The following is a 26,832-nucleotide window of genomic DNA, read 5'->3' on the forward strand; positions in this document are numbered from 1 at the left end:
GCTGGGTTTTAGGAAGGGACTGGGAGAAGGAATTGGAAAGTTGTCAAGAATTACATTTTCACCACCCTAACTCTGCTTCTCAGTGCATCTGCCTAACCCAGCTTTCTCTTTACAGACCAGTTTTCTCTCCTCTGGTCCATGTGATATACTGTGGCCGTCCCGTCGTCCTAAAGTTTTTAGTTATGGTTGCAGTTATGTACTGACTAGTTATCTCTTAGTTCCAATTTGAAATTTTAAAGTATGGTTATGCTAATTTGGATTAGATAAGTTTCTTTTCTCAGTCTTCTGTGGCGAGGGTGGGGTGAGGTAAGTAGTGTAACAGGTTGGCAGAAATATTCACTCATAGATTGGGTGGAAGGACAATTCGTAAAGAAGGGGGTTTTGTTAAAATAAGGAAAATATCCCAAGTGGTTTACTATACTAGTAACTGAAAGAATCTTCCAATTGGATAAAGTGGGAATTTACAGACCTTTTTGTTGAATGAATTAGGTTATATGGGTATAATGAAGTAAATAAAAATGTTTTCCAGTTAAAACTGTAAGCACTTTTGTAATTCCATATTAGCTATTATGTACATTTTTACCTATAAAAAGTTATATTTATTCCTTGCTAAATGCTAGGTACTAATTCTTTTTAATCCTATTTTGAAGGTGACAGTATTTTAGAGATTAGGAAACTGAGACTATAGGAAGTAAAATAAATAGCCTAGGGTCACACAGGGGAGTGTTTTTTCAGAGAACAGTAATTACTTTTAGAACCTAGGTTGATTTGATTTCAGATCTTTTTATGATACATACCGAGTTTATAGGAGGTCAGTAAAGGTATTTGTAATTTATTTATCTATTTATAATAGAAAATAACAGTGTAAAAAATCCTCTTGGAAATACTCAGATTGATTTTAGGGTTGGCATTTGAGGATTTGTATTTGTTAGTGATCTTGATAAGAAAATAATCTATTTTCAGAAGGATGGGCTATAAAATTAGGGTAGATGTAATGAGGGAAAAATGGGTTAATAGAAGTAAATAATTGTCTTTAGGAGTGTAAGTCTGTCAAAAATGTTTTGTCATTTTTAATTTTAAAACTGACCAAAACTTTTTAATTATACCAAACTATTTTCCTGGTTTGATAAGAGACCAGGTTAACTTTTGCTTTTACTTTTTTTAAAGGATTGGGGTGGCCAACAGAAGAAAGCAAATAGATCATCAGAAAAGAATAAGAAAAAGTTTGGTGTAGAAAGTGATAAAAGAGTAACTAATGATATTTCTCCGGAGTCATCACCAGGAGTTGGAAGGCGAAGGACGAAGACTCCACATACATTTCCACACAGTAGATACATGAGTCAGATGTCTGTCCCAGAGCAGGCAGAATTGGAGAAACTGAAACAGCGGATAAACTTCAGTGATTTAGATCAGGTTTGTGAATTATTTTTAAAAATCAAGTTATTACTGTGAGAAATACTTGAAATGGATTAAATGATTTGTCTTAGGAATGGAAAATTGAGTTTTTATGTTATTTTTTAAAAAGTGTCTGTGCCTACGAAAAGAATTTTAATCACTGGGGATGGTCCTGTGTTGTTTAGAGGGAAATAAAGTCTCATTTCTAAGCTTGCTAAAGACATGTATTTCTGGACTTTATACTATGTTGTACGACTAACTCAAGTGATTTTACTGTGAAACTAAATTTTGCTTTTAGTAACTGAATAAAATTGATATTAAGTAATGGGAAGTTCCAGTTTAGTATATATATCATTGGCTAAGTGTGGGATGTGCTGGGTTACCTCAAGTTTAGAAGATGAGGTAAGTAGTGTAACAGGTTGGCAGAAATATTCACTCATAGATTGGGTGGAAGGACAATTCGTAAAGAAGGGGGTTTTGTTAAAATAAGGAAAATATCCCAAGTGGTTTACTATACTAGTAACTGAAAGAATCTTCCAATTGGATAATGTGGGAATTTACAGACCTTTTTGTTGAATGAATTAGGTTATATGGGTATAATGAAGTAAATAAAAATGTTTTCCAGTTAAAACTGTAAGCACTTTTGTAATTCCATATTAGCTATTATGTACATTTTTACCTATAAAAAGTTACATGTATTCCTTGCTAAATGCTAGGAATAGAAACTATTTTCTATTTATAATCACCAAAATAAAGTTTAGATCTTAAAAGCAAGTAGAAATGATAATAAATTCTTCACAAATATTTTACTGTCAGATCTTTATGTCATAGGGACACACACATTTCCAAAAATGTGGAAAGGTAGATTCAAGTAGGATAATGATGTTGGTGATGATCATGTATCATTTATTTGTATCTATCAATTATTGAACACTTAACTGTCAGGCACTGAGCTGAATACTTTTTCAGATAGTTCTTCATATAGACACAGCTTTAATTACATTGATTCATTGGGTCCAAAGCCCATAAAAATACTATAAGCAAGTAATAAAAAGCAGTATGAGTTAAAATATGATCCGTGGTCCTAGGACATGTTGAGCATCCCTAACACGAAAATCTGAAACGCTCCAAAATCCAAAGTTTTTTAAGTGCCAACATAAGTGGAAAGTTTCACACCTGACCTTGTGTGACGGGCTACAGTGAAAAGACAATCAAAACTTTGTTTTGTGCACAAAATTGTTAAAAATGTTGTATAAAATTACCTTCAGATTATGTGTATAAGGTGCATATGAAACATAAATGGATTTTATGTTTAGACTCAGGTCTCTTTCCCAGGATATATCTCATGTTTATGCATATATTCCAAAATTTGAAAAAAAGTGAAATTCGTAACACTTCTTGTCTGAAGTATTTTGGATAAGGAGTACTCAGTCTGTACTTCATTTAGACTAATCTTGTTCATATTTATCGGTTGAATTGTCTCAACAAAATGAAGTCTAGAAAATGCTAATCAAATTTTCATATTTTAGTGAAAGACTGTTACAGAGCCAAAGCTCTTTCAGGTCTTACTGCAAAGCTGTTTGTGCGCACCTTCTGAATCATTATCTGATGGTGAAACTAAGAACGTTGGGGTTAAAACAAAATTTTCTCATAAGATTAATGTTTGTGTGATTTGATTTCTTTTTCATATGTAGAGAAGCATTGGAAGTGATTCTCAAGGTAGAGCAACAGCTGCTAACAACAAACGTCAGCTTAGTGAAAACCGAAAGCCCTTCAACTTTTTGCCTATGCAGATTAATACTAACAAGAGCAAAGATGCATCTACAAGTCCCCCAAACAGAGAAGCGGTTGGATCAGCACAATGTAAAGAGTTGTTTGCTTCTGCTCTAAGTAATGACCTCTTGCAAAACTGTCAGGTGTCTGAAGAAGATGGGAGGGGAGAACCTGCAGTGGAGAGCAGTCAGGTGATAACATGTGTTTCTTTTGCTCGTTCTTTTCACAAACCTCAAAATACGAACATTAAGATGTAAAAAATTAGGTTATGCACACAGGAATTTTAATTAGGTGGAATTAAAGTGCTTCACTGATCCCCTTCCTTAATCTGCCAGATTTGCTTAAAATGGAGTAAATTTCTGTTTATCCAAAATAATTTTAGAAATGGCATATTCAGGTTAATTCAGGCTTCTTTCTGTTTATTTGCAATATAGCATATTGCCAATTTTTAGTAAAGGGGGATTGGAAGCAAAGTGCTAAGTAGATTTTTGTAGGAATTTTTAAAAATGAAAATATAATTCTTTTGGAAAGTAGTTGCAAAACTATAATACATTTAATTTATAACTATTATGTAAACATTAGGAAAATTTATATAAATAGTTTAGTGTGCAGTTGTAGAAGTAAAATTTTTCACATACTGTAGATTAAAATTTTTAAATTTATTTTTAAATTGACAGCAATTGGAGATTTTAGTGTTACTAATTATGTTTTGATTAAAATCTAAGCTGGATTCCGATTTTTTGCGTGTATTAATTCACACAATAATCCAAGTATCTTTTGTTATCTTCTAAATAAAAATTAAACTGTTGCTATTGAACTAATTATCCTCTGAGTACCTTCATCCTTTTTTTTTAAATATTTCCCCTGCAGATTGTAAGCAGGCTTGTTCAAATTCGTGATTATATTACTAAAGCTAGTTCCATGCGGGAAGATCTTGTAGAGAAAAATGAGAGATCTGCTAATGTTGAGCGCCTTACTCATCTAATAGATCACCTTAAAGAACAAGAGAAGTCATATATGAAATTTCTTAAAAAAATCCTTGTAAGTATTAGACTTTTAAAATAATATATTGAGTTATTTTTGTAGTATCTCAGTATATATTTACTGATGACATTCTGTTGCCACGCCAGAGGAGTTAACATGTTTTCAAAAAATCGTGCCATCCATTATAACATTTTATTGCCCATTTTAATAGCTGTATGATTTATACCACTAAAATATTTCAGGCTAGAGAAAATGAGGAGGAGGATGTTCGGACTGTAGATTCAGCTGTGGGATCTGGTTCTGTAGCTGAGAGCACATCACTAAACATAGATGTGCAGTCTGAGGCTTCAGATACCACGGTAAGCAGCTTTTTGGTAATTAAAGTGCTGGAAATGAAGGTTTAAACTTTTCTCCCAGTTTTCAAGATGTTATTTTCTAGGCGTTCCTTAATGAAAAGTATATTCCAGGGAAGAAACCCTCATTGTGAATGCTGTATGTATTCTGTATTTAAACATGGAAGTTAAGTTTTATTTATTAACGCTAAAAATAGTTTTAATGGTTGATTTGAAAATGTAATGTTTGATCTTCAATTTATAGAAACATTGTTTTTGTAGTTTTGTTAAGCAAAGCTTCACTAATTTTAAGAAGCATCAAGCAAGTTAAAATTGATGGTGGAATTAAGGGCAATAGGCAACGTTAATGATTACTTAGCATATAGTCTTTTGGAAATAAACAAGTTCATTTGTCACTGAGAACTCCTTAAGGATATCAGAATTTTTCATTTCTTGGACTCCATCCTAGTACTGGAGCAAAACCAGATGACTGAAAAATCGAGATTAAAAACTAGTAAATGGGACAGGATAGCATTTACCTTGTGATTTATTCGCAATGAGAAAAAAATGCTATAATTGCTGACTTGGCAAAATCAAATTTGTTGAAGTTAAGTACTACTTTTCTGAAAAATAGTAATTTACAAAACTTTGAGGAAAGATTTATAAAACTTGGTGTGGTTCAATGCTAGGATGTTTCGAGGCATTTTAAACAGGTGTGCCTATAACTGTGCATTATTAAACTTATAACGCCTATTACAGATTAGTAAAGCTTTTGTTTTGAGAGGATAAGCATGTATCTCTTCGGGTTTTGAGGTGTTGAAAATGCCATCCAGCATTAGGAATTTGAAGGTTTGTTTCCTGTTAGTGTTGACCTGCATAGTTCTTACCTGTCTCCTTTCTCTTCCCGGACCTTCCTAATTTGAAGAGGCAATTTGAATTTCTTTTCTTTACATTATTTTCAACAGGAGATACTTGGAGAGCCAAAGTTGTTGAAGAATGGATTTTACTGTGGGGAAATTGTTTTTCTATTGACAGTGGTGCTAGGCATAATTTCTTCCTTCGATTCCAGCAGAAATGGAAGGGTTAGGACAATGTGGGTAAAGGAATTCTGTTGGGAAGGGGTGGAACGTGTGTAGATTTATTGTAATTTATGTAAAGTATTCATTGTGATGACAGTTTCTTTCATAATATAAAATGATGATATGAAAATTGGATAATAACATATAGCAGAATAAATGTTAAAAATGTGCTTTAACAGTTGTGTAGTGTGGAAATTACCCAGGGTGTGGTACTTGCTTAATTACAGTAAGCAACAGTCTAGTCTACAGAAAACTTAAAAGACTAAGTTTACTGCCACTTGGAGGGGGATGTGGATTGAATTTTTTTTTTTTTTGTTAAAGGTGGATTAGTACTTTTTAAATTGTTTTGTAAGGCTGGCTTATGTGTTAAACAGGAGTTTGTGTTAAGAAATTAATATGCTTCACTATTTAATAAAGGAGGAGGCATCTTTTAGTCTGAAGTTCAGCCGTGCATTGAGGACAAACTAGGGAATTCAGCTTCACAAGAACAGGTTTCAGACATTGACCTTACTACAAGTCCGAAAGGGAAAGGTGACAGACCTCAGAATGACAGGGAACTGAGGCCTAATAGGAAATATAGCCGAAAACATGGATTTCCCTCAAAGATATACTTTCCAATATTAACTTGGAAAGTCTCTAAATGAGCATTTCTTTTGTTCATGTTTCCTCTTCTTTATTTGCTTTTCTGTTATTGCTATTACTCTTACATATTGTTAGTGTAGTTGTCATAGTGTAATTTGCTTTAGTAAACTTCTGTCCCTTAATGTTTTTCTTTTCTACTTTTTTATATACCTCTCCGTGGATTATATCTGACAGCTGTTTTTAATTTACATTAACGGAGGTTTTGAAATGTAATTTATTCCCTTTTTTATAACACGTTCTTAAACCTCAACCATCAGTCAGTTGCCCTTTGTTTCTGATATTTGCGTTCATAAATTTAGATGGGGCCAGGCGTGGTGATCCTCGCACTTTGGGAGGCCGTGGTGGGCTGATCACCTGAGGTCAGGGGTTCGGGACCAGCCTGGCCAACATGGCAAAACCCTGTCTCTACTAAAAATACAAAAATTAGCCAGGCATGGTGGTGCATGCCCGTAATCTCAGCTGCTCAGGAGGATGAGGCAGGAGAATCGCTTAAACCTAGGAGGTGTAAGTTGCAGTGAGCCACTGCACTCCAGCATGGGTGACTGAGTGAGACTGTGTCTCAAAAAAAATAAATAAATAAAATAAAAATAAATAAATTTAGATGGTACTTTAATATCGGATTTTTTGGTTTATATTTTTGTTTTTGGAAACCCCTTTCCTTTGCTTTTATAGAAAGATTATCCAGTTGACTTGGTTGCCTCTGTTTTGCTTGTTTTCTCTGCAGTGTTTCTTTTAAAAGGTTTTTTAATTTTCCATTATTTGCATAATGGCATTCCAGATAGAGTTAAAGACAACTGTTTGTAGTTCCACATAAAAGAGTTTGAATAGGCCAGGCAAGGTGGCTCATGCCTGTAAATCCCAGCAGTTTGGGAGGCCGAGGCGGGCGGATCATGAGGTCAGGAGATCGAGACCAGTTTGGCCAACATAGTGAAACCCTGTCTCTACTAAAAATACACAAAAAATTAGCCAGGCATGGTGTTTTGAGCCTGTAATCCCAGCTACTCAGGAGGCTGAGGCAGGAGAATCGCGGGAACCCTGGAGACGGAGGTTACAGTGAGCTGCGATCACGCCACTGCACTCCAGCTTGGGCGACAGAACGAGACTTCGTCTCCAAAAAAAAAAAGTTTGAATAAAAATATCATTTATAAAAGTGCATGTATCTGTTGGCAGGAGCAAGGTACTATTTTAATAATTGAGTATAGGTAAGACTAATTTCATATGTTTTATTACTGGTTTATTACTTAGGACTACACTCTCCCACTTTCCCATATTGGCTTACCAAGATCCAGGTAGGCTATTTGTTTCCCATGCTCATTTTATGGTCTTTTGTTTTGTTTTGTTTTTTCTTTTGGTGTGTGTGGCTGTTTACAAATGATAAAACTTAACCTCTAGATATTTTGGCATTTTGTGTTTGTTTATTTTTTCTGGTTCCTACAAGAATTTGGGAGCACAGTTTGAAATTAGTTACGGGAATCTTACTACATCAAATATCAAGTAAAAGCTACCCCAGTTCAACAGTAAAGAAAGTAGCTGATTATTTTAAAAACCAGTAGCATTGGAGAAGAGCAAATAAACATGAAGCATAATCGATAACCTTTGGAATTTTCATCTCTTTAATCCTTCTGAATAGTGACAAGCAAAGTTTAAGAGTTAACAATTAATACAGTATCTGCCAGTTCTTTGTTTCTTAAGGCATTACATATAATTTAAAAACCACTTTTCTGTTTTTAGGTTTCTTTGAATAATATCCTTATAGGTGAATACTATTCTTTCTTGAATTCGCTTATTGGCGTTTATTCCAGATTGACTCTGTTGATTCTTAAGGCTGTTGTTCTGTTAGTATTCTGTTTGCAAAATTATTTTAATTTCTTCAGGGAAAAAAATCTTAATTCCCACCACCTGTGTTTATTTTTTCTCTACTATGCAGGAACTGTCATTCTCACCACCCCACCCCCTTTTCCTCCTTAGAATCTTTTCAAAATGTAGTATTCTGTTAGAATAGCGGAAAACAAAGTTGAGGGTCTTACATGAGATTCAGGGTTGAAAGCAACCTTGAGACTTACACATGTTATGAAATGATTGATATTCTAGAGCTGCCTACCAAGGGCACGTTCCACTTTATGAAATATTTTAAGACATGATGACATCTTGCATAATTTTACAAAAGAAAGCCTTCTATGAGTAGGCATGCCTTCATTATTTTCCTATACTCATGGCCCCCAACTTAATCTTACCTCTTAAAATTTATAAGCTTTCTTTGTACCTTGTACCTGTGTTTTGCCATTATTTTCATCATTGCTCATTATTTCATGTGAGCTTGCCCTGTCTTGTAAACCAGCTGTGGTTCTTCAGACATGATGTCTTATACTTTTGTATTTAAAAACCAGCACGTAATTTGGAGGAGACAATATGACGTAAAGAAGGCTAGAGCGTAAGAACCCGATTTCCCTTAACTGTGACATTGAATAAGTCACAGCTTTATCTTCTCTAGGCTTACAGTTCCTCACCCTTCACGTTAAGAAATTGAAGTACATAATTATCTGAAGCTGGAAAAATACATTTGGGTCCATTGATAATTACTAGGGGAACCTCAGTTGAGTAGAGGAAAGGAAGATTGAGGCTTCTCTGAAATTGCACTGTTACATATTTACAAGTCAGGATTTGATGCCTAAGTTATTTTTTTATTCTGTAAACGAAAAACATAGTTGGTGAAGGTGACTTTCTCAAAAAAAGTTTAAAGAAAAATATGTATTTGAAGAATTAAAATACACCTAGCATCCTTTTTGGATTTCTATTCCAGGTGCTGTCTTCCTGGTATGTTCTTACTCCCACCTAGATATTTTTATTTTCTCCTCTTCTGTATATTTCATCATAGGCTCCCATCTATTGGCTCAGTTTTTCTGAGCATCAGTCTGAAGTGTTTATATGAATGTGAAAGTTATTTAGTAGTAATACCTCACTAATTTTGAAAATTGTTGGGAATTCATTTTTGCATTAGTGAAAAATCTGAAGATAATTGTGTTTAATAGCTTTGAATTCTTTATAATTAGATTATCACAGTTTTGTGACTAATAAGGATTAAAGAACTTTTTAAAAAGTATGCTTTTTTCTCATTTGCATAATTTTTTTCTCCTAATTATAATTTATACTTTGCTAGAGGATATTTGATCAACCTGGAGATTTTTTTTTTTTACTCATTCTGTTGATATCTGTACCTATTTGGTTTGGTTTTACGTTTTACTGCTGACTTTGATGAAATCATTATAAAATTATTTTTGCTGCATTCTGAGAGGGCTAGCTGTTGATAATTATCTTTACCCGTCAAAGTTTTTTTTTTCCTAAAGATGTAAACTGTCTGGAAATAAGCCATACTAGGATGAATTTCCACAGAAATGGATGTAAATATTTATAAGGTAACTCCCCTTATATAGGATAGGAGAGAACTGAGTAAACAATACTTAATTTGTTAAAAGTTTCAGTTTATTAGAGGTTCAAGACAATAGAAAAACTTCTAATAAATATTGGGTTACCGAGATCCAGGTAGCCTGTTTGTTTCCCATGCTCATGAAGTCTAGAGATGGTCTAGAATATATAGGCACTGACTAGGCACCTCTGATGTTTACATGAAATAATCTAATTATAGCCAACTTCCTATTTGATCATAACTTTCTTGAATATTTAACTCTTTGCCTTGTACTTATTTGTTTACTTATTAATTTTATTGATTTCCAAGTGAAAGTGTAAAATACTACCACAGTTACTCATGCTTATTCACAATACTGATGAGTTCTACGTGGGGAGGTAAAGAAATTTTTATATGGTATTGGTAAAGGATGTCACCCAGAAGGGAGTTTCTCTTGAGCCCATCTGTGTGCTCCATAATTTCTCCAGGAATCAGATGTGCATAGCAAGTGTAGATCAGTGCATTTTTACTTTCAAAATAAATCTTTGAACTTCTTTGCTCTCTTTAGTCATTTGTTTATTTAAAATTTACATAACCCCAACCAATATTTGTTAGCAGTGCAGATTTAAAATTGACTAAGTGAAACAGAAGTGATATATTTTATGTAAATATTAGGTGAAATCATTGAACTTTTAAAATAAAAGACTTTTAAAAAGGTAAATCGGTGATGAAAAAGACAATTATGGTATACATTTCAGTGTATAATTTAGCTTGTAATATATTGTTTCCAGTTGTATTTAAATTTGTCTCTGCTTAGCTTTTCTGTTTTCTTGTTGGGTTACATTTTGAGCAGTTTTAAGATTAACACTTAAAATTTCATCATTTTTTGTAAGTGCCACTTATTTAATCCATCCCTTTACTTTTAGATTAGATGATAACCTCCTAGCATTTTTGGGGAATTTGGAAGTATTTACTTCCATTTTATGTCATCAGACTCAGATGAATCAACATAATTTAAGAGTAAAATAATGATGTCTTTGATACATAATATAAAATTTGTTATTTTCTTATATGTCTGATAATGTGATGCAATTAAATTAAAATCTTTTTACATAAGATTATCAAATAAAAAATGTATTTTTGAAATTTCAGTCCTTTGTTAGAAATAGTATGTGTGCCTGTTTCGTAGGTTCTTTGTTGTTGTTTTTAAATTTTACTTCTAATCTTTGTTCTTTTTTTTTTTTCTTTTTTCTTTGAGACAGAGTCTCGCTCTGTCTCCCAGGCTGGTGGTCAGTGGCGCAGTCAGTCTCAGCTCACTGCAGTCTCCACCTCCCGGGTTCAAGCGATTCTCCCGCCTCAGCCTCCTGAGTAGCTGGGATTACAGGCGCACACCAGCACACCCAGCTAATTGTTGTATTTTTAGTAGAGATGGGGTTTCATATGTTGGTCAGGCTGGTCTCAAACTCCTGACCTTGTCATCTGCCCTCCTCGGCCTCCCAAAGTGCTGGGATTACAAGACTTTCAGGTCATTAACCCAGCATAATGTGCTCCTACTTTTCTGTAGGGGCCTAGATTTTTCTGTGTGTGTGTGTGTGTGTGTGTGTGTGTGTGTGTGTGTGTATCCCCATCCCTCTTGGCCTTTTTTATGTTTTCTGTGTCTTTTTCTTTTCCTTTTGTTCGTTCCTATTCCTGCTAAGCCATTGATTATATAGCTTTTTACTGTGAAATTACCTAAGTCTTAAGTGGCAGGCTGTATCTCTGTGTCATCATTCTATTGTTACTCTTTTTTCTTGATGTCTGCTAAAACTGTATTTAGGGTTGTATATTTAATAATTTGTTATCAATGTGTATACTTTGCCATTGATAGTTGAAACAGCAACGTGGATTTTAATAGTCAGATACGAGTATTGTTGGTCTTATTTTCCAGGCCAGAGATCCTCAGCAGGAGCCTGTGGAAGAGATAGAAAATTTGAAGAAACAACATGATTTATTAAAAAGAATGTTACAACAGCAAGAGCAACTAAGAGCTCTACAGGGACGGCAGGCTGCGCTTCTAGCTCTGCAACATAAAGCAGAGCAAGCTATTGCAGTGATGGATGATTCTGGTATGTCACAGTCTGAGAATATTCTTTTTGCAAGGAAGACTCATACATAATTGTATTGCAGGGTGGATGCTAATTATTACATAATCAGATCTTGATTGTTGTCTAGTTTAGAAACCGTCATATGAGGCTTATACTTTCCTGTGCTTTTCTCTGGTTATGCAGAAAAGGTTGCAGGGACAACTCCTGGCCATCATACTATACCATGCAGACAGCCAGATCGCTCTTCTTTTCATCAGAGAGTACCCTTAAGAGGTAAAAGAGACAGGCTGTAGTTCTGTTTTTGTACCTCAGACTGATAAGGCTCGTGATGCATTTATTTCCTTTTTTTCTATTTTATTCAGCTAGGATTGTCATTCTTTGCTTGCCTCCCAAGAAAGGGTTAAAACCTTAAGTGAGGCAGTGAATAATTTATAAAGTATCTTTACTCTTCAAAGTTAGTAATAGCTGTTATTTTAATTAGGTATCCTTTTGTATATACTAGCTCTTTAGAACTATATTTATATTTATAGTCTATACTTCTTGAGAGTCAGGAATTTTCTTCCTCCTTTCCTCATAGCCATGTGTGATTTAGATGAAAGTTGTATTGAATTTATTAGTATTGAATCTGATTTTGTAAGTTTATCATCACCTTCAAACTTAAGTATTTTAGTGTCTCATTAAATTGAAAGAAAAGATGATTAGTTATTGAAACTCAACAAAACTAAGTTATGTTTTCTAGTAGTCTACACCATCCCCTTCTAATAATAATTTCTCTTCTTTGAGCACTCTGTTTTTGCGAGGCGGTTTAGGTTCTCAATGAGGCTGCCCTGTTGTGAATCACTTTATTCTGCTGTCCAAACCTAGCCCACTGACTCAGCTGTCTAATCCCTGTTATACCTAATTTAAGTTTACATTTTCATAAGGAACATTATGACTTTCAAATAACTTAACTCTTTTTGTTTTTTTTTGAAACGGGGTCTTGCTCTGTTTCCCAGGCTGGAGTGCAATGGCATGATCTCGGCTCACTGCAACCTCCGCCTCCCAGGTTCAAGCGATTCTCCTGCCTCAGCCTCCCGAGTAGCTGGGATTACAGGCACCTGCCACCATGCCTGGCTAATTTTTGTATTTTTAGTAGAGTCAGCGTTTCATCATGTTGGTCAGGGTGGTCTCGAACTCCTGACTTCGTGATCTGCCCGCCTCAGCCTCCCAAAGTGCTGGGATTACAGGCGTGAGCCACCCTGCCTGGCCAATAACTTACTGTTTTGTAATAATTACATAGCTGTATATAGTAATAATTACAAAGATTTTTGTCCCCATTTCTCCGTTGTAAAATGTAAAGTACCGTTAGCTTTTATATTTAGGAAATCGATAATTTAGGAAATGGTAATTAAAATACTTTAACATAATGACTAATACTAGTTTAGTTAATGGCTAACCTTTTAAATATTTTTCGAGTTTGAAATATCAAATTTAAAAGCTTTCCCTTGATAGTTCTATTAATCTCTAAACTTGCATAATCTCCTTTGATCATCAGAGATTTCTAGGTTACTCAGAGCTTTAATTCTTTTTTCTGTTTTATAGCGAAGGAACTCTACAGAGTTTGTGACTTGCCTAGATTTATATAGAATTTTAGCAGAATTACGTTTGTTGAATTCTAGGTCAGGGGTCTTGTTTCTGTTTCTGAATATGAACTTTTGAAAGTAAGCAGATAATTTCTTTAAAAAAATACACTATTATGAGTCACAGAATAGGAGTAGAATGCACATGAGTTTGAATTTATTTCATACTGTTTCAAAAAGAATTTTAGCTTAGTAATTTTAAAACATTTAGTCTTGGATTTGTGATATTTTGCAGGGGCGTACTAATGAACAGCCATGAAAAGCTACAATTACAGTATTTAATCTGGTATATGAGATATTATCTTGAGATAATTATGTTACCTCAAAGCGTGTCCCTTTCACCACTTAACTAGCAAGTTACATGTGTTATCAGTACTGTAATTTCTTCTCAGCAGAGATTTGACTAGATGTATAGGATTCCACATAGCCTTGATATTCTCAGTTCTCAGTGGAAAAAAGATAGTGTTTTCCTTTAAAACAGTAGCAATTTATAACCAACTGTCTTTTTTCTTTCTTTTCTTTTTTTTTTTTTGTGAGACACGGTCTTGCTGCATCAACCCAGGCTAGAATACAGTGGCGTGATCTTGACTCACTCCAGCCTCTGCCTCCCAGGCTCAAGTGAATATCTCACCCAAGCCTCCTGAATAGCTAGGACTACAGGCGTGGTGTACCACGCCGGGCTTATTTTTGTAGTTTTGTAGAGATGGGGTCTCACTGTGGTGCCCAGGCTGGTCTTGAACTCCTGTACTCAAGTGATCTGCCCACCTCGGCCTCCCAAAGTTTCAGGATTACAGGTGTGAGACACTGTACCTGGCCACCGATGTCTGTTTTAGAGTTGGAGAGTTAGAAGTGAGGATAAGGATGGAGTTATTCATTAGTAGAACAGTAACTGTTATGAAAATTGTTGTCACAAAACTGCTTTATGAATATGGGGACATTATTTTTAAATTAAGAAGATAAAAACCACAGTCTTTTAGTATGACTTGTATCATAAACAGCCACGTCAATAAATTATCCGTTTTACTGCAGGGGTCAGCAAACTATGGTCAGCTGAGTTTGGCTCATTGCCTGAAATAAGGTTTTAGGGAACACAGCCATACCCATTTGTTTACATTGTCTGTGGTTGCTTTTACCCTGTAAAAGCAGATCTGGGTGGTTGAGACAAAAACTGTATTTCCCACAAAACCTAACATATTTAGTATTTGAACCTTTAAGAAAAGTTTGCCAGCCACTCTACCAGAGAATTGATTCTATTCAAGAACATGGAGATTGAAACTTGTCAGAATCAGCTGTGCTTTTTTACACTATCACTTTCCCTTCCACTCCCCACTGACCTTAGACAGACCTGCTCCACTGAGTCACTACTATTAATTGGGATGTAATAGTAACCCTACTTGTATGTTGGGACAGAAAAAGATGAATCACTTACTAGAGTTTTGTGACCATCCCTTCATTTTTAAGTTAGATGGAAAGTTCTAATAAAATGATTGTTGGCAGATAGATAGGATTGTTAACTAGTTTCAAGGTACGTAGGTGAGCTTTTTAAATTATTTTTTAAAAGTTATTTTTAGCTTCTCAGAGATTAAAAAAGGTGTTTTATTTATATTAATCAATAGTTATTAATTTCTTTCCAGTTGCAGAAACCGCAGGTAGCTTATCTGGCGTCAGTATCACATCTGAACTAAATGAAGAACTGAATGACTTAATTCAGCGTTTTCATAATCAGCTTCGTGATTCTCAGGTAACCTAGGTGTTTCAGTATAGTTGAGTTTAAAAAATCATGTTAATTACAACAGTGATTCTGAAACTTCAGTGAGCATATATATCACCTGGCATGATTGTTTGGCAGTGTAGGTTTCTGATTGGTGGGGTCCCCCCACCTCCAAAATTATGATTCATGGATTTGGGGTGGGTTTCTCCACGTCTCAGTCCAATGCCGGTGGTCTGGGGACTATACTTTAAGAATCACTAAATTAGAGGAGAATTTTCTTTGAATGACGTGATTAGTGAAGTTTTTCTTTGTATGCTACTGGATGACATCTTTTTTCCTCTACAAGACTTAATAGTCTACAACCATTAAGACTGCTTTAAATCTCTGTCCTTCGACTAGGTACATGGGACTCCATACAACCTTGGAATTCTCATTTGAAGGAATAATTTACTAACAATTTTAAGAAAGTTCTTGAGAGTTAGTGTTTTAATTTGATGCACTTTGTAAGTGATATAAATGCAGATTTTCATTATGTGGGCCTTGGGTAAAAAAGGATGATGAATTAATGCCCCTCCATTGGAAGTGAGTATGATTGAAGATGCAGTGTCTCTTGTCTTCTTGCTGAGCAAGTGAAAATGAGAGAATATGGCCCAACCACTTTGGAGAGTTATATAGCAGTACCTAGTGAATTTTTTTGGTAGACCTGGGGCCTACTTTAGAGAAACTCTCACGTGTTCACAAGAAGATAGATAAAAGAATGTTCATGGCAACTCTGTGTTAATAGCAAAAAAACAGAAACAGCCCAAATGTCCATGAACAGAAATGGGCTAATGAATTCTTATATAGAGTGAAATTCCTTACAGCAGTTACAGTAAATAAGCCATTGCTAATGAATACAAAATTCAAGTTTAAGAAGGATACCACTTACCTTATTTTTAAAAAAGTCTGTATTTTTAGCGTATGTATACATAGGCATTAGAAAATAAAAACATATGAGAATGGTAGATACCTGATTCCAGGTTGGAGTTATCTCTGGAGTGGGTAGTGACATTGGAAAGGGTACAAGCAGAGCTTTACTTAAATCTGTAATGTTATATTTTTCTTAAAATAATTAATGCAAATATGGGATAATCTTAAAATTTGACTAAGCATAATGGGAGGTTTTCTTATTATTTCCTAAGCCCTGATGGATTCTTGAAATGTTTCATAAAAAAAAAAAAAAAAAAAGAGAAAAATTGATAGGTTAAGAAGTTAAAGTTTACGGTGGTAGTTCTAGAAAGAAGGCAAGAGAGAGAATGAGATTTTTGAAGGTTTATTTTATATAACGTGGCATTGTTACTACTTTTGATTCAAGTAATGATGGCTAGTGAATCCAAGACCTCTGTGTGGTTATGTGTCTGTAAAACCATGTAGAGTCAGCTCTCAGTATCTGTAGGTTCCACATCTGTGGATTCAACCAACCATGGATCGGCAATATTTTTTGGGGAAAAATAACACAACAATGTTTTAAATGCAAATTTAAAAATTTAACAACTATTTACATAGTGTTTATATTGTATTAGGTATTATAAGTAATCTAGAGCTGATTTAAAGTATATAGGAGGATGTGTGTAGATTATATGCAAATACTATACCATTTTATATAAGGGATTTGGGTATTTGCTGTTTTTGGTGTCCTCAGGGGTCCTTGAACCAATCCCTCACCGATACTGAGGGATGATTTCATATGTTAATAGTGGCATATCAGGAAACCGTATTGAATTTGGGAATAGTAAGAGTACATACTTACCTACCAGCACAACCTAGCAAATATTTCTTTCTCTTTATAAAGGATATTTGTGCATTTAAAAAATGAGAATGCATTTAATTGCCTTAGTCTTAATTCTTCTTCTTTTATTGTTTTTGTTTTTTAATAAGCCTCCAGCTGTTCCAGACAATAGAAGACAGGCAGAAAGTCTTTCATTAACCAAGGAGGTTTCCCAGAGCAGGAATCCATCAGCTTCAGAACGTTTACCTGATGAGAAAGTCCAATTGTTTAGCAAAATGAGAGTGCTGCAGGAAAAGAAACAAAAAATGGACAAATTGCTTGGAGAACTTCATACACTTCGAGATCAGCATCTTAACAATTCATCATGTGAGTAAATCTGGTTCAGCAGTATTGGGTATAAGACACAGAAATATACATATTGTCACATAATAAATTTAGTGTTTGGTGAATGAACACATAGCTCCTCAAAAATATTTGTAGGGACTTAAGACCTATATTTGAAAAGTTTTTAAGTTACAAGCCAATATATATAAAAGCCAAATACGTGGTAAATCAGTTTTATAATTCAGAAAAGGGAAAGAGTACAGTTGGACCTTGAAAAATTAGTAGGATTTTAATAAGGGAAAGGTAGAAGAGAAGGTAATATTTGATACGTGCACATAATAATACTGTGTTTTTTTAACATATTCAAAATTTTGCCTTAAAAGTTAATCCAGTTAGTACTTTGGTTTAAAAACCCAAAACTATGAAACACAGAGTGTTGATTTAAAAAAAAAAAAAACTATGAAAAACTTGTATATATGGTTTAGTATGGAGAGTCCAAAACTTCTAACTGCTGAACTTGTATTCATTTTTAAAAAATATATAGATAATCATCTCAGACAGCTGTAACTTCAGGAGCTATCTTTTTTGTTCCACACATACTTAACCTTCTTCATCTAAATCAGATCTAGTCTTCAATTCCTAATACCTTTTCAAACATGGCTCCTGTCTCTTATCCACATAGTAATAGAGGCTCGAGCATTAGAAATTGAAGGGGCAACTTCCAACTAGTCTTTAAACATTCTAGCTGATGTCTAATGAAAGAAAACAGGGATTTAAAAACAACCAAACCATTTTCTCTGGAGCCTCTGGTCCTTATTATCCACATATCTCCTTTTTCTTTTCCACCCACAGAAGAACCTTACTATTCCTGCCCTAAAACGTATCCTTTCTTTGCCCTGACTTCTGCTAGTCTTTTCCTCCTCTCGAGTATAATTCCAGTTTTTATCCTTCACAAACACATGAACACAACTAAGAAAAACTTAACATGTGGGCCGGATGCGGTGGCTCATGCTTGTAATCCCAGCACTTTGGAAGGCCAAGGCGGGTGGATCACCTGAGGTCGGGAGTTCGAGACCAGCCTGACCAACATTGAGATACCCCCGTCTCTACTAAAAATACAAAATTAGCTGGGCGTGGTGGTGCATGCCTGTAATCCCAGCTACTCTGGAGGCTGAGGCAGGAGAATCACTTGAATCTGGAAGGCGGAGGTTGTGGTGAGCCGAGATCGTGCCATTGCACTCCAGCCTGGGCAACAAGAGCAAAACTCTGCCTCGAAAAAAAAAAAAAAATGTGAAAGTTGCACTTAAGTCCTCGTGGTCAGTTTTGTATTCATAAAGTAGCATTCTGTGTGCTGATGACTCTTAAAGGCCATTTTTTTCCTCACTGGGAAGCAGTGTGAGAACAGCAGCAAAAGGTAGGATGGTCAAGGAACAGAATGAGGAGACTACTGGAAACCACCTACAGGAATTGTGGTACTAAAGTGAACAACAAATAATGATGGTTCTTGTGAGAAAGATACTGGCAAATAACAGCATCTTTGAAATGGTAGGAGGTAGAGAAGTGCAGAAATTCTTAATCTTTAATTCCTCTTAAGCATGATTTATATTTGATAGTAAAAGAAGTTAAATAGAAAGTAATTAAATTTAGTTCAAGGACCATGGAGGATTAGCCATTATCTAATTAGCAGATTTTTATTGCTGTTTATTTAGTATTTCATGGTTTGAGGTACCATGGTCTCTTTCACACTTTTCTTTCTCTCCGGGAGCAGGACAAGTTCCTTCTTGGTGTCCAGATGTAACTTCTGTGGTCTGTGGGTATGAAAAACCGATGAAGACCTAATTGGCTACAGATACCTGATAAAGATTACAGATTGAGTACTGCACATCATTCATAGTGGCCCTGTTTAACTTAACCTAGAACCAAGTTTATCAAGTTAGTTACCAAATTTAGTTGTTAGTTAAAACTAACTAGAGTTCTACTCTAGTTAGTTTTCCAAGGTAGAATATCATTATTCTTGTCAATTTCTATCTTTTCTTCTTTCCTTTCTGTTTTAACCCGGTGGTTATAATGTAAAGGTGATAGAGTCTCCGGAAGAAAGAGGTAAACGTGTCTTCTGTGTGCATTTTGATGTGTTTAATTGTGGAGTAAGTTAATAAACAAGTTTCTAAAATTTAAATCCGCAGAAACTAAGTTGTTAGTCATTTTTGCTTTTTATTTTTCGGTATTTAAGCCAACTGTAAGTGTTTGTGTATGGTAACTGGTGATTTAAAGAAAAGTTTTTTTGTGTGCTTTCTTCAGCCTCTCCACAAAGGAGTATGGATCAGAGAAGTACTTCAGCTCCCTCTGCTCCTGTAGGCTTGGCACCGGTTGTCAATGGAGAGTCCAGTAGCCTTACATCATCTGGTCCTTATCCTGCTGCTTCTTTAGTCTCTCAGAATGAGAGTGAAAATGAAGTCCATCTCAATCCATCTGAAAAACTCCAGTAAAACATTTATAATCATTGTTTACATAGATTAAAGTTAAATAATAGGGATAAATTTTTTTTTCCTTTGTGTTGAAAATTCTGGCAAAACGAGATTTATTTAATTTTGTAAACATTCTTAAGTGATAGGTAGAGGAGTGTGTGTGTTGTATGTGTATAATTTGAGTTGTCTAAGAGATGTGTGTGAACTGATAACTACTTTCTTGTTTTTCAAGTAAAGGATAAAAAATAAGACTACAGTTAGAATATTTCTGTATTCAGATGGTTTAGAGACCAGGCTGTAGAATCAGACAGCCCTGAAATTGTATCACACAAGGCTGTGTTACCATGTACAAATAACTTAGCCTTACTAAGCCTGTATTTCCTCATCTGCAAAATAGGGATAATAATACACCTGTTCATAAATATGTTTTCATTAAAAAATGTTGGCACAGTTCCTGGCACTTACATTCAGAACTCAGCAAACTTAATTCTTATTTTTGGTAAACATAGTATGTAGTGTATAAATCTCATGTGCAGACAAATCAAGAACCTTCTATACATGCTCAGTAATGTCTGTATACCTGATTTGCCTGAGAGGTAGTATTTGAGTAGTACTTCACACTTTTTATACTTGAGAAACCTAGAAATATTTTTGACATCAAGTTTTGTGCTATTAACATTTACACTGCTTAAAATGAACAATTAAGTTGAAATTGATTTTCTTACGCTTTTGTTCCTAACACAGCATAAAAAAAAAAAAATGTGAGATTTTGAGTAAGCTGTACTTGGCATTAAACTCATTATTTTAAAGTCATACCCCCTGGATAGTACACCAGGTGGATATTTCATTAGGTCTAAATTTTGTTTGTGTTAGCTGCTATTATATGAAAATAATGTCTGCATTAATTTGCTAAAATGGCTGTAAATCTTATAAATTTTTTGTTTATCAGAAAGTTAAATGAAGTTCGAAAGAGATTGAATGAGCTAAGAGAATTAGTTCATTATTATGAACAAACATCAGACATGATGACAGATGCTGTGAATGAAAACAGGAAAGATGAAGAAACTGAAGAGTCAGAATATGATTCTGAGCAAGAAAATTCTGAGCCTGTTACTAACATTCGGTAAGAATTATTTTTGGGATGTTTTTCCAGCATATTCATTCTATCTTGATAGTTTTAATGTGGGAACAAAAATACTTCATTAGAGTATTTACTATTTGCCTTTTATTTAAGCTTTTCTCTTTTAAGTCTACTATTTTGGTCAGTGTAATCATCTTTGCCCTGTGAAGAAAATGAATAGAGAAATACGGAGTACAATTGTTCAGTAAATTTACTGTTTGTTAGATTGAATTTGAGTAAATCATGAGATGTCTCTAACTTAGCATTTTGCTGTCTCTATATTTTTAGGTGTAATTTTCATTTTTTTCAGATGTTTTTCTACTTAAATAGCACATATGCACAAGTTAATGAAAAGCAGGAGTCAATTATTCAATTTGAATTTTAATGGAATAGCCAACCATGTTCTTGGTTTGGAGTTATTTTATTAGCAGTTCTAAACTTTGATTTCTTTCTCTCTTTTTTTGTGCCTTAAATAACTTCAGGCTGTTTTCTTTCTTCTAGAAATCCACAAGTAGCTTCCACTTGGAATGAAGTAAATAGTAATAGTAATGTACAATGTGTTTCTAATAATAGAGATGGGAGAACAGTTAATTCTAATTGTGAAATTAACAACAGATCTGCTGCCAACATAAGGGCTCTAAATGTGCCTCCTTCTTTAGGTATGACTGACTATATTTACAGATAATTTAGCCGTGTTATTCTTACAAAGTGGGTTTTTGTTCATGTGTACTCTTAAGTTTATTTTTTAAATTACCAATTTTAATTATACATGTTTTCAGCAGATTGTCGATATAATAGAGAAGGAGAACCGGAGATTCATGTTGCACAAGGTGAAGATGATGAGGAAGAGGAGGAAGAAGCAGAAGAGGAGGGAGTCAGTGGAGCTTCGTTATCTAGTCACAGGAGCAGTCTGGTTGATGAGCATCCCGAAGATGCTGAATTTGAACAGAAGATCAACAGACTTATGGCTGCAAAACAGAAACTTAGACAGTTACAAGATCTTGTTGCTATGGTACAGGTAAATACTGCTTGGTCTTCTAAAAACCTGTTTGTCAGATAGTATAGTCTTAAGTAAAATGTGTGTATGATAATTACTTTGGTTTAATTATACTAATACACATATGTGAGGTTTAAATTTTTAGCACTTTACACTCTGCACGTCAGAGGTCAGCAACCTTTTTAAATTAAGAGTGAGTTGGTTAGATACTTGAGGCTTTGTGGCAATACAGTCTGTGTCACAACTTCACAGTGCAAAAGCAGCCATACATAATACATAAATGAGAATGATTATTTACCAACATAGCTTTATTATAAACAATATAGCTGCTTTGATTTACAGAAACAGAGGAGGTTTTGTTGTTTTTGTTTTGCTGACGACTCTGGCCTTATATCATGTAGAACTTGCAGCATCTCAATGAGGTAGATATTAAATAGGTTAAAGAGATCTTCATTGCCAAAGTTTATATGACTGTCCAAGCCAGAATTCAGACTTCCTGATACCAGAGCCTGAGATCTTAACCTACTGTATGTAAAAGAAAAACCATATGTTATTCAGTAAGGTTAAAGTTAGAACTATTAATCATAAATTTTAAAAAGCAGTTTATACATATTTTGTGTTAATCGTTATGCAATTAACTATAATTCTATAAATATGCTATTGTATATACAAATGTAAAAATACACAATTACAGTTAATTACATAACGATTAACACAAAATATGCACACTTATAACTGTATATACAGTAATATAATTATAGTTAATTACATAACTATTAGCATATTATAAAGGTGTTGTGTATATAAATCATATAAAATAGTTTTTGTGTATGAAAAACTCAAGTTTTATTAACAGTTTCTTTTGAAATGCTATGTACTTTGAATTACTCAAGTGAAAGGTGAGTGTGCTCTCTCAGTTCAAAAAAAGTACGTATTTTTATTTTTATTTATTTATTTGTTGGGGACAAGGTCTTGCTCTGTCACCCAGGTTGGAGTGCAGTGGCATGATTTTGGCTCACTGCAACCTCCATCTCCCGGGGTTCAAGCGATTCTTCTGCTTCAGCCTCCCAAGTAGCTGGAATTACAGACATGTACCACCACACCTGGCTAATTTTGTGTTTTTAGTACAGATGGGGTTTCACCATATTGGCCAGGCTGGTCTTGAACTACTGGCCTCAAGCAGTTCTCCCACCTTGGCTTCCCAAATTGCTCAGATTACAGGCAAAAAAAAGTACATAATACTAGTAAACTCCCTCTTCACCTCCATTAATACTCCCATTCTTCTTCACTGAAGTTGCTAGGTCTTATCTGTGCAGTTAGGTACATCACTATGCACCTATTTTTTAAAAAATACATGAAGTTTTGTGCTATGTTTTTTTGTTTTTACAAATTGTATGTATAATACACTAAGTAGTGTAGCTTTTTTCCCCACTCCACATCCTGTCAGAGAACTTTCATGTCAGTATATATAGTTCTATATAATTATAAGTAATTAAGAAACACAGATATGATAATTATAAAATGTTAATACTGCATATATATACACAATACATGTAGTTATTTTTAGTTGCAGTATAGTTTCTGTATATTGAAGAACCTTAATTTAGTTAATGTGTAATAGCGTCTAGTTAATATATACTTGTTTTCTGTCACTATTTAAAAACAATGCACCAAAGAACATACTTGCACAAGCTTCTGTGCATTTGTGTTTTTTAAGAAAGATTTGGGGAAGTGGAACTACTCTGTCAAGAGTTTGTGTACATTTTAAAGGACACAACTTAATTGGTCTCCAGAACAATTATTTTTCTAGAGAGCAATTTTCTGTATGTATTTCCATGTGTATTTATATTTCTATATGTACGGAATTTTTGATATGTATTTATATTTTTCTATATGTATTTTTTATATTTTAAAATTTTAAATATTTTTAAAAAATATTTTACATTTTTTATATTTTTTATATTTTATATGAGAGTTCATTTCTCCACACATTGATTACATTTTATTTTATTGATATACTGTAGCTTGTTTAACCATTACTGGAATTGGCTTTTTCCAAATTTCTCAATTATAAGAAGAGTTGTTGAGGTGAGATAAACATGTATGCAAATACAAACGTGTGTAAACAAATGTATATTGAACACGTGTAAACATGTATTACAAACATGCTTTCTTTACTGCTTTAATCTTTTAATGTAAATTTTACAGACCAGTGGTATTTACTAAGGTGTGAATTGGATAATGTCTTTAGGTATCAAGATTGTTTTAATGTAAAGATGCTCTTTCAGGATGATGATGCAGCTCAAGGAGTTATCTCTGCCAATACATCAAATTTGGATGACTTCTACCCAGCAGAAGAAGATACCAAGCAAAATTCAAATAACCCTAGAGGAAATGCCAATAAAACACAGAAAGATACTGGAGTAAATGAAAAGACGAGGTATGTTAAGCTTTTGGCCTTCATTTAATATAATAAAAATTTAGTGCCTGTTTTGGAGAAGGTACTCAGCTAGATACTGTGTTACGTTGTGCCTAATGCTTCATCAGATTTTATTGGAGTCCATAAATATAATGTCAATTTAATTGTAGAGAGAAATTTTATGAGGCTAAACTACAGCAGCAACAGAGAGAGCTAAAACAGTTGCAGGAAGAAAGAAAGAAACTGATTGACATTCAGGAGAAAATTCAAGCATTGCAAATGGCATGCCCTGACTTACAGGTAATTATGAAATTTATTTCTACTTGTCTAAAAAAAGATGTTTAAAACCTGATGTCAACTGAAAGTACTCTTTTTTCTTTCTTTCTTTTTTTTTTTTTTTGATACAGAGTCTCGCTCTGTTGCCCAGGTGGAGTGCAGTGGTGCGATCTCAGTTCTCTGCAAGCTCTGCCTCCCAGGTTTGCGTCATTCTCCTGCCTCAGCCTCCTGAGTAGCTGGGACTACAGGCACCCACCACCACACCTGGCTAATTATTTGTATTTTTTGTTGAGTCGGGGTTTCACCGTGTTAGCCAGGAAGGTCTCGATCTCCAGACCGCATGATCTGCCCACTTCAGCCTCCCAAAGTGCTGGGATTACAGGTGTGAGCCACTGTGCCTGGCCTCTTATTTTCTGTGTAAGAGAATATTTCTGTATTTCTGTAAGATACAAAAAAAATTAGCCAGACGTCATGGCGGGTGCCTGTAGTCCCAGCTACTTGGGAGGCTGAGGCAGGAGAATGGCCTGAACCCAGGAAGCAGACCTTGCAGTGAGCCAAGATCTCGCCACTGTACTCCAGCCTGGGCGACAGAGCAAGACTCAGTCTCAAAAAGAAACAAACAAAAAAAAAACAAAACAAAAAAGAAAATAAGATATCTTTGATGATATCAAATAATCAGTTAATAATATGGGAAGGAGATAATAATTCCTTCTGATATTTTCCCAGAGTTTATTGGGTAGCTTTATCTTCAGTTAGGTTGTGTTTTCAAAGAAAGGCAAACACATCAAATGTGTTTATTTTCTAAACCCTTGCCTTTCCTACTTTAATCCTTTTTCTCTCCTTGTCTCCAATCTAAATAATGTCTAGAGAAATAAGTTGCAAAGTTGGGTTGAGTATACAAAATTTTCCATTATGTTTTATCCCTATTGTTTCTGTTGTTCCTGAGGGCTTGTGTTTGTCAGCCTCAGTTTGTGTTTTCATCTTTGTTTTCTTATTTCAAGTTATCTGGATGATGATGGTAATTGGGGTCTGATAGCAGATTAAATATGGCGCTAGAGCCCTAGTGCCATATTTAAAGTACCTGCTTTTATTAAATTAATATAATTGCTTTAATTCCTTGTAACTTTTTTTGTGAATTCCTTTTTAGCTGTCAGCTGCTAGTGCGGGTAATTGTCCCACCAAAAAATATATGCCAGCTGTTACTTCCACCCCAACTGTTAATCAACACGAGACCAGTACAAGCAAATCTGTTTTTGAGCCTGAAGATTCTTCAATAGTAGATAATGAGGTATTATAAATTGTACTCTGTTGTTCCTGAGTTAGTCTTTTTTTTTTCCTCTTTTTTTTTGTTCTTCAGTAAGGCACATCTTAAGAAAGGAAACTGAATATCCCTGAAACATGTTTGTAAATGGTAGTCTGTTTTGTGCCTTTTTTAGTAGACACAAAAATGTGATTGTAGATTATAAGAATATAAAAAAGACAAAACATTTTGATTTTTAAACTTTAATTGAAAAATAAGTTTTTAATAACTTCTAAAAAATAATTATCTTTTAAAAATATTTGTGTTCTTTATTAATAAATATTTGGCAGAAATATATACAGGGGTAGTTGCAACAAATCATACTCATTTCAGTTAGACCTGTCCTTTGATATTTTATTTATATGTAATTTGTAGAAAATATAATTTTTCCTAAATAATTTCTAAAGTATATTTGCATTCTACTTGTTTCTATTAAGAATCAATAGGCCAGGTGTGGTGGCTCACACCTATAATCCTAGCACTATGGGAGGCCGAAGTGGGCAGATCCTGAGGTCAGGAATTCAAGACCAGCCTGGCCAACATGGTGATACCCTGTCTCTACTAAAAAATACAAAAAAATGAGCTGGGCATAGTGGTGGGCACCTGTTGAGGCAGGAGAATCACTTGAATCTGAGAAGCAGAGGTTGCAGTGAGCCGAGATCACGCCACTGCACTCTAGCCCAGGTGACAGAGTAAGACTCTGTCTCAAAAAAAAAAAAAAGATTGCCTAATTTTTTCGTATTCATAACTAAATTATTATTTTAACTTTTATGGACATCTTACTGTAGAAAGGAGAGAATGAGAAGAGAAAGCTTTGTTGATACTGACAATATTATTAGTCTTTTACTCTTTTAAGTTATAGCAAATCCAAATATTTACTTAACTCTGGTTTCTTAAAAAAAATAGTTGTGGTCAGAAATGAGAAGACATGAAATGTTGAGGGAAGAGCTGCGACAGAGAAGAAAGCAGCTTGAAGCTCTGATGGCTGAACATCAGAGGAGGCAAGGTCTAGCTGAAACTGCATCTCCAGTGGCTGTGTCATTGAGAAGTGATGGATCTGAGAATCTATGTACTCCTCAGCAAAGTAGAACAGAAAAGTAAGAGAGCTGCATAAATCACTTTTCTAAAAACGTCACCTGCC

At 34.5% G+C, this 26,832-nt stretch overlaps 1 protein-coding gene across 45 annotated transcripts in view; it reads left to right on the forward strand.

Moving 5' to 3' along the window:
- Positions 1 to 26,832, forward strand: part of PCM1 (pericentriolar material 1) — a 108,657-nt gene that overhangs the window by 12,817 nt on the left and 69,008 nt on the right. For 25 of the 45 annotated variants that reach the window (XR_004440877.1, XR_004440875.1, XM_033226375.1 and 22 more), the window contains 16 exons: positions 1,168 to 1,413; positions 3,090 to 3,359; positions 4,039 to 4,209; positions 4,395 to 4,511; positions 11,536 to 11,713; positions 11,876 to 11,965; positions 14,946 to 15,052; positions 16,940 to 17,156; positions 19,413 to 19,596; positions 20,529 to 20,702; positions 21,201 to 21,358; positions 21,479 to 21,717; positions 23,985 to 24,136; positions 24,286 to 24,415; positions 25,539 to 25,679; positions 26,598 to 26,788. Coding sequence is in view for 43 of the 45 variants with exons in the window: in XM_033226375.1 (XP_033082266.1) it covers positions 1,168 to 1,413; positions 3,090 to 3,359; positions 4,039 to 4,209; positions 4,395 to 4,511; positions 11,536 to 11,713; positions 11,876 to 11,965; positions 14,946 to 15,052; positions 16,940 to 17,156; positions 19,413 to 19,596; positions 20,529 to 20,702; positions 21,201 to 21,358; positions 21,479 to 21,717; positions 23,985 to 24,136; positions 24,286 to 24,415; positions 25,539 to 25,679; positions 26,598 to 26,788 (2,765 nt within the window). In the remaining 2 variants the exon portion in view is untranslated. The remainder of the gene's footprint in view (positions 1 to 1,167; positions 1,414 to 3,089; positions 3,360 to 4,038; positions 4,210 to 4,394; positions 4,512 to 11,535; positions 11,714 to 11,875; positions 11,966 to 14,945; positions 15,053 to 16,939; positions 17,157 to 19,412; positions 19,597 to 20,528; positions 20,703 to 21,200; positions 21,359 to 21,478; positions 21,718 to 23,984; positions 24,137 to 24,285; positions 24,416 to 25,538; positions 25,680 to 26,597; positions 26,789 to 26,832) is intronic. The other 20 variants (XM_033226637.1, XM_033226426.1, XM_033226453.1 and 17 more) reach the window with 5 other exon arrangements.

This window comes from Trachypithecus francoisi, unplaced genomic scaffold (genome assembly GCF_009764315.1).
Source record: "Trachypithecus francoisi isolate TF-2019V2 unplaced genomic scaffold, Tfra_2.0 Contig01440, whole genome shotgun sequence".
NCBI classification, from domain to species: domain Eukaryota; kingdom Metazoa; phylum Chordata; class Mammalia; order Primates; family Cercopithecidae; genus Trachypithecus; species Trachypithecus francoisi.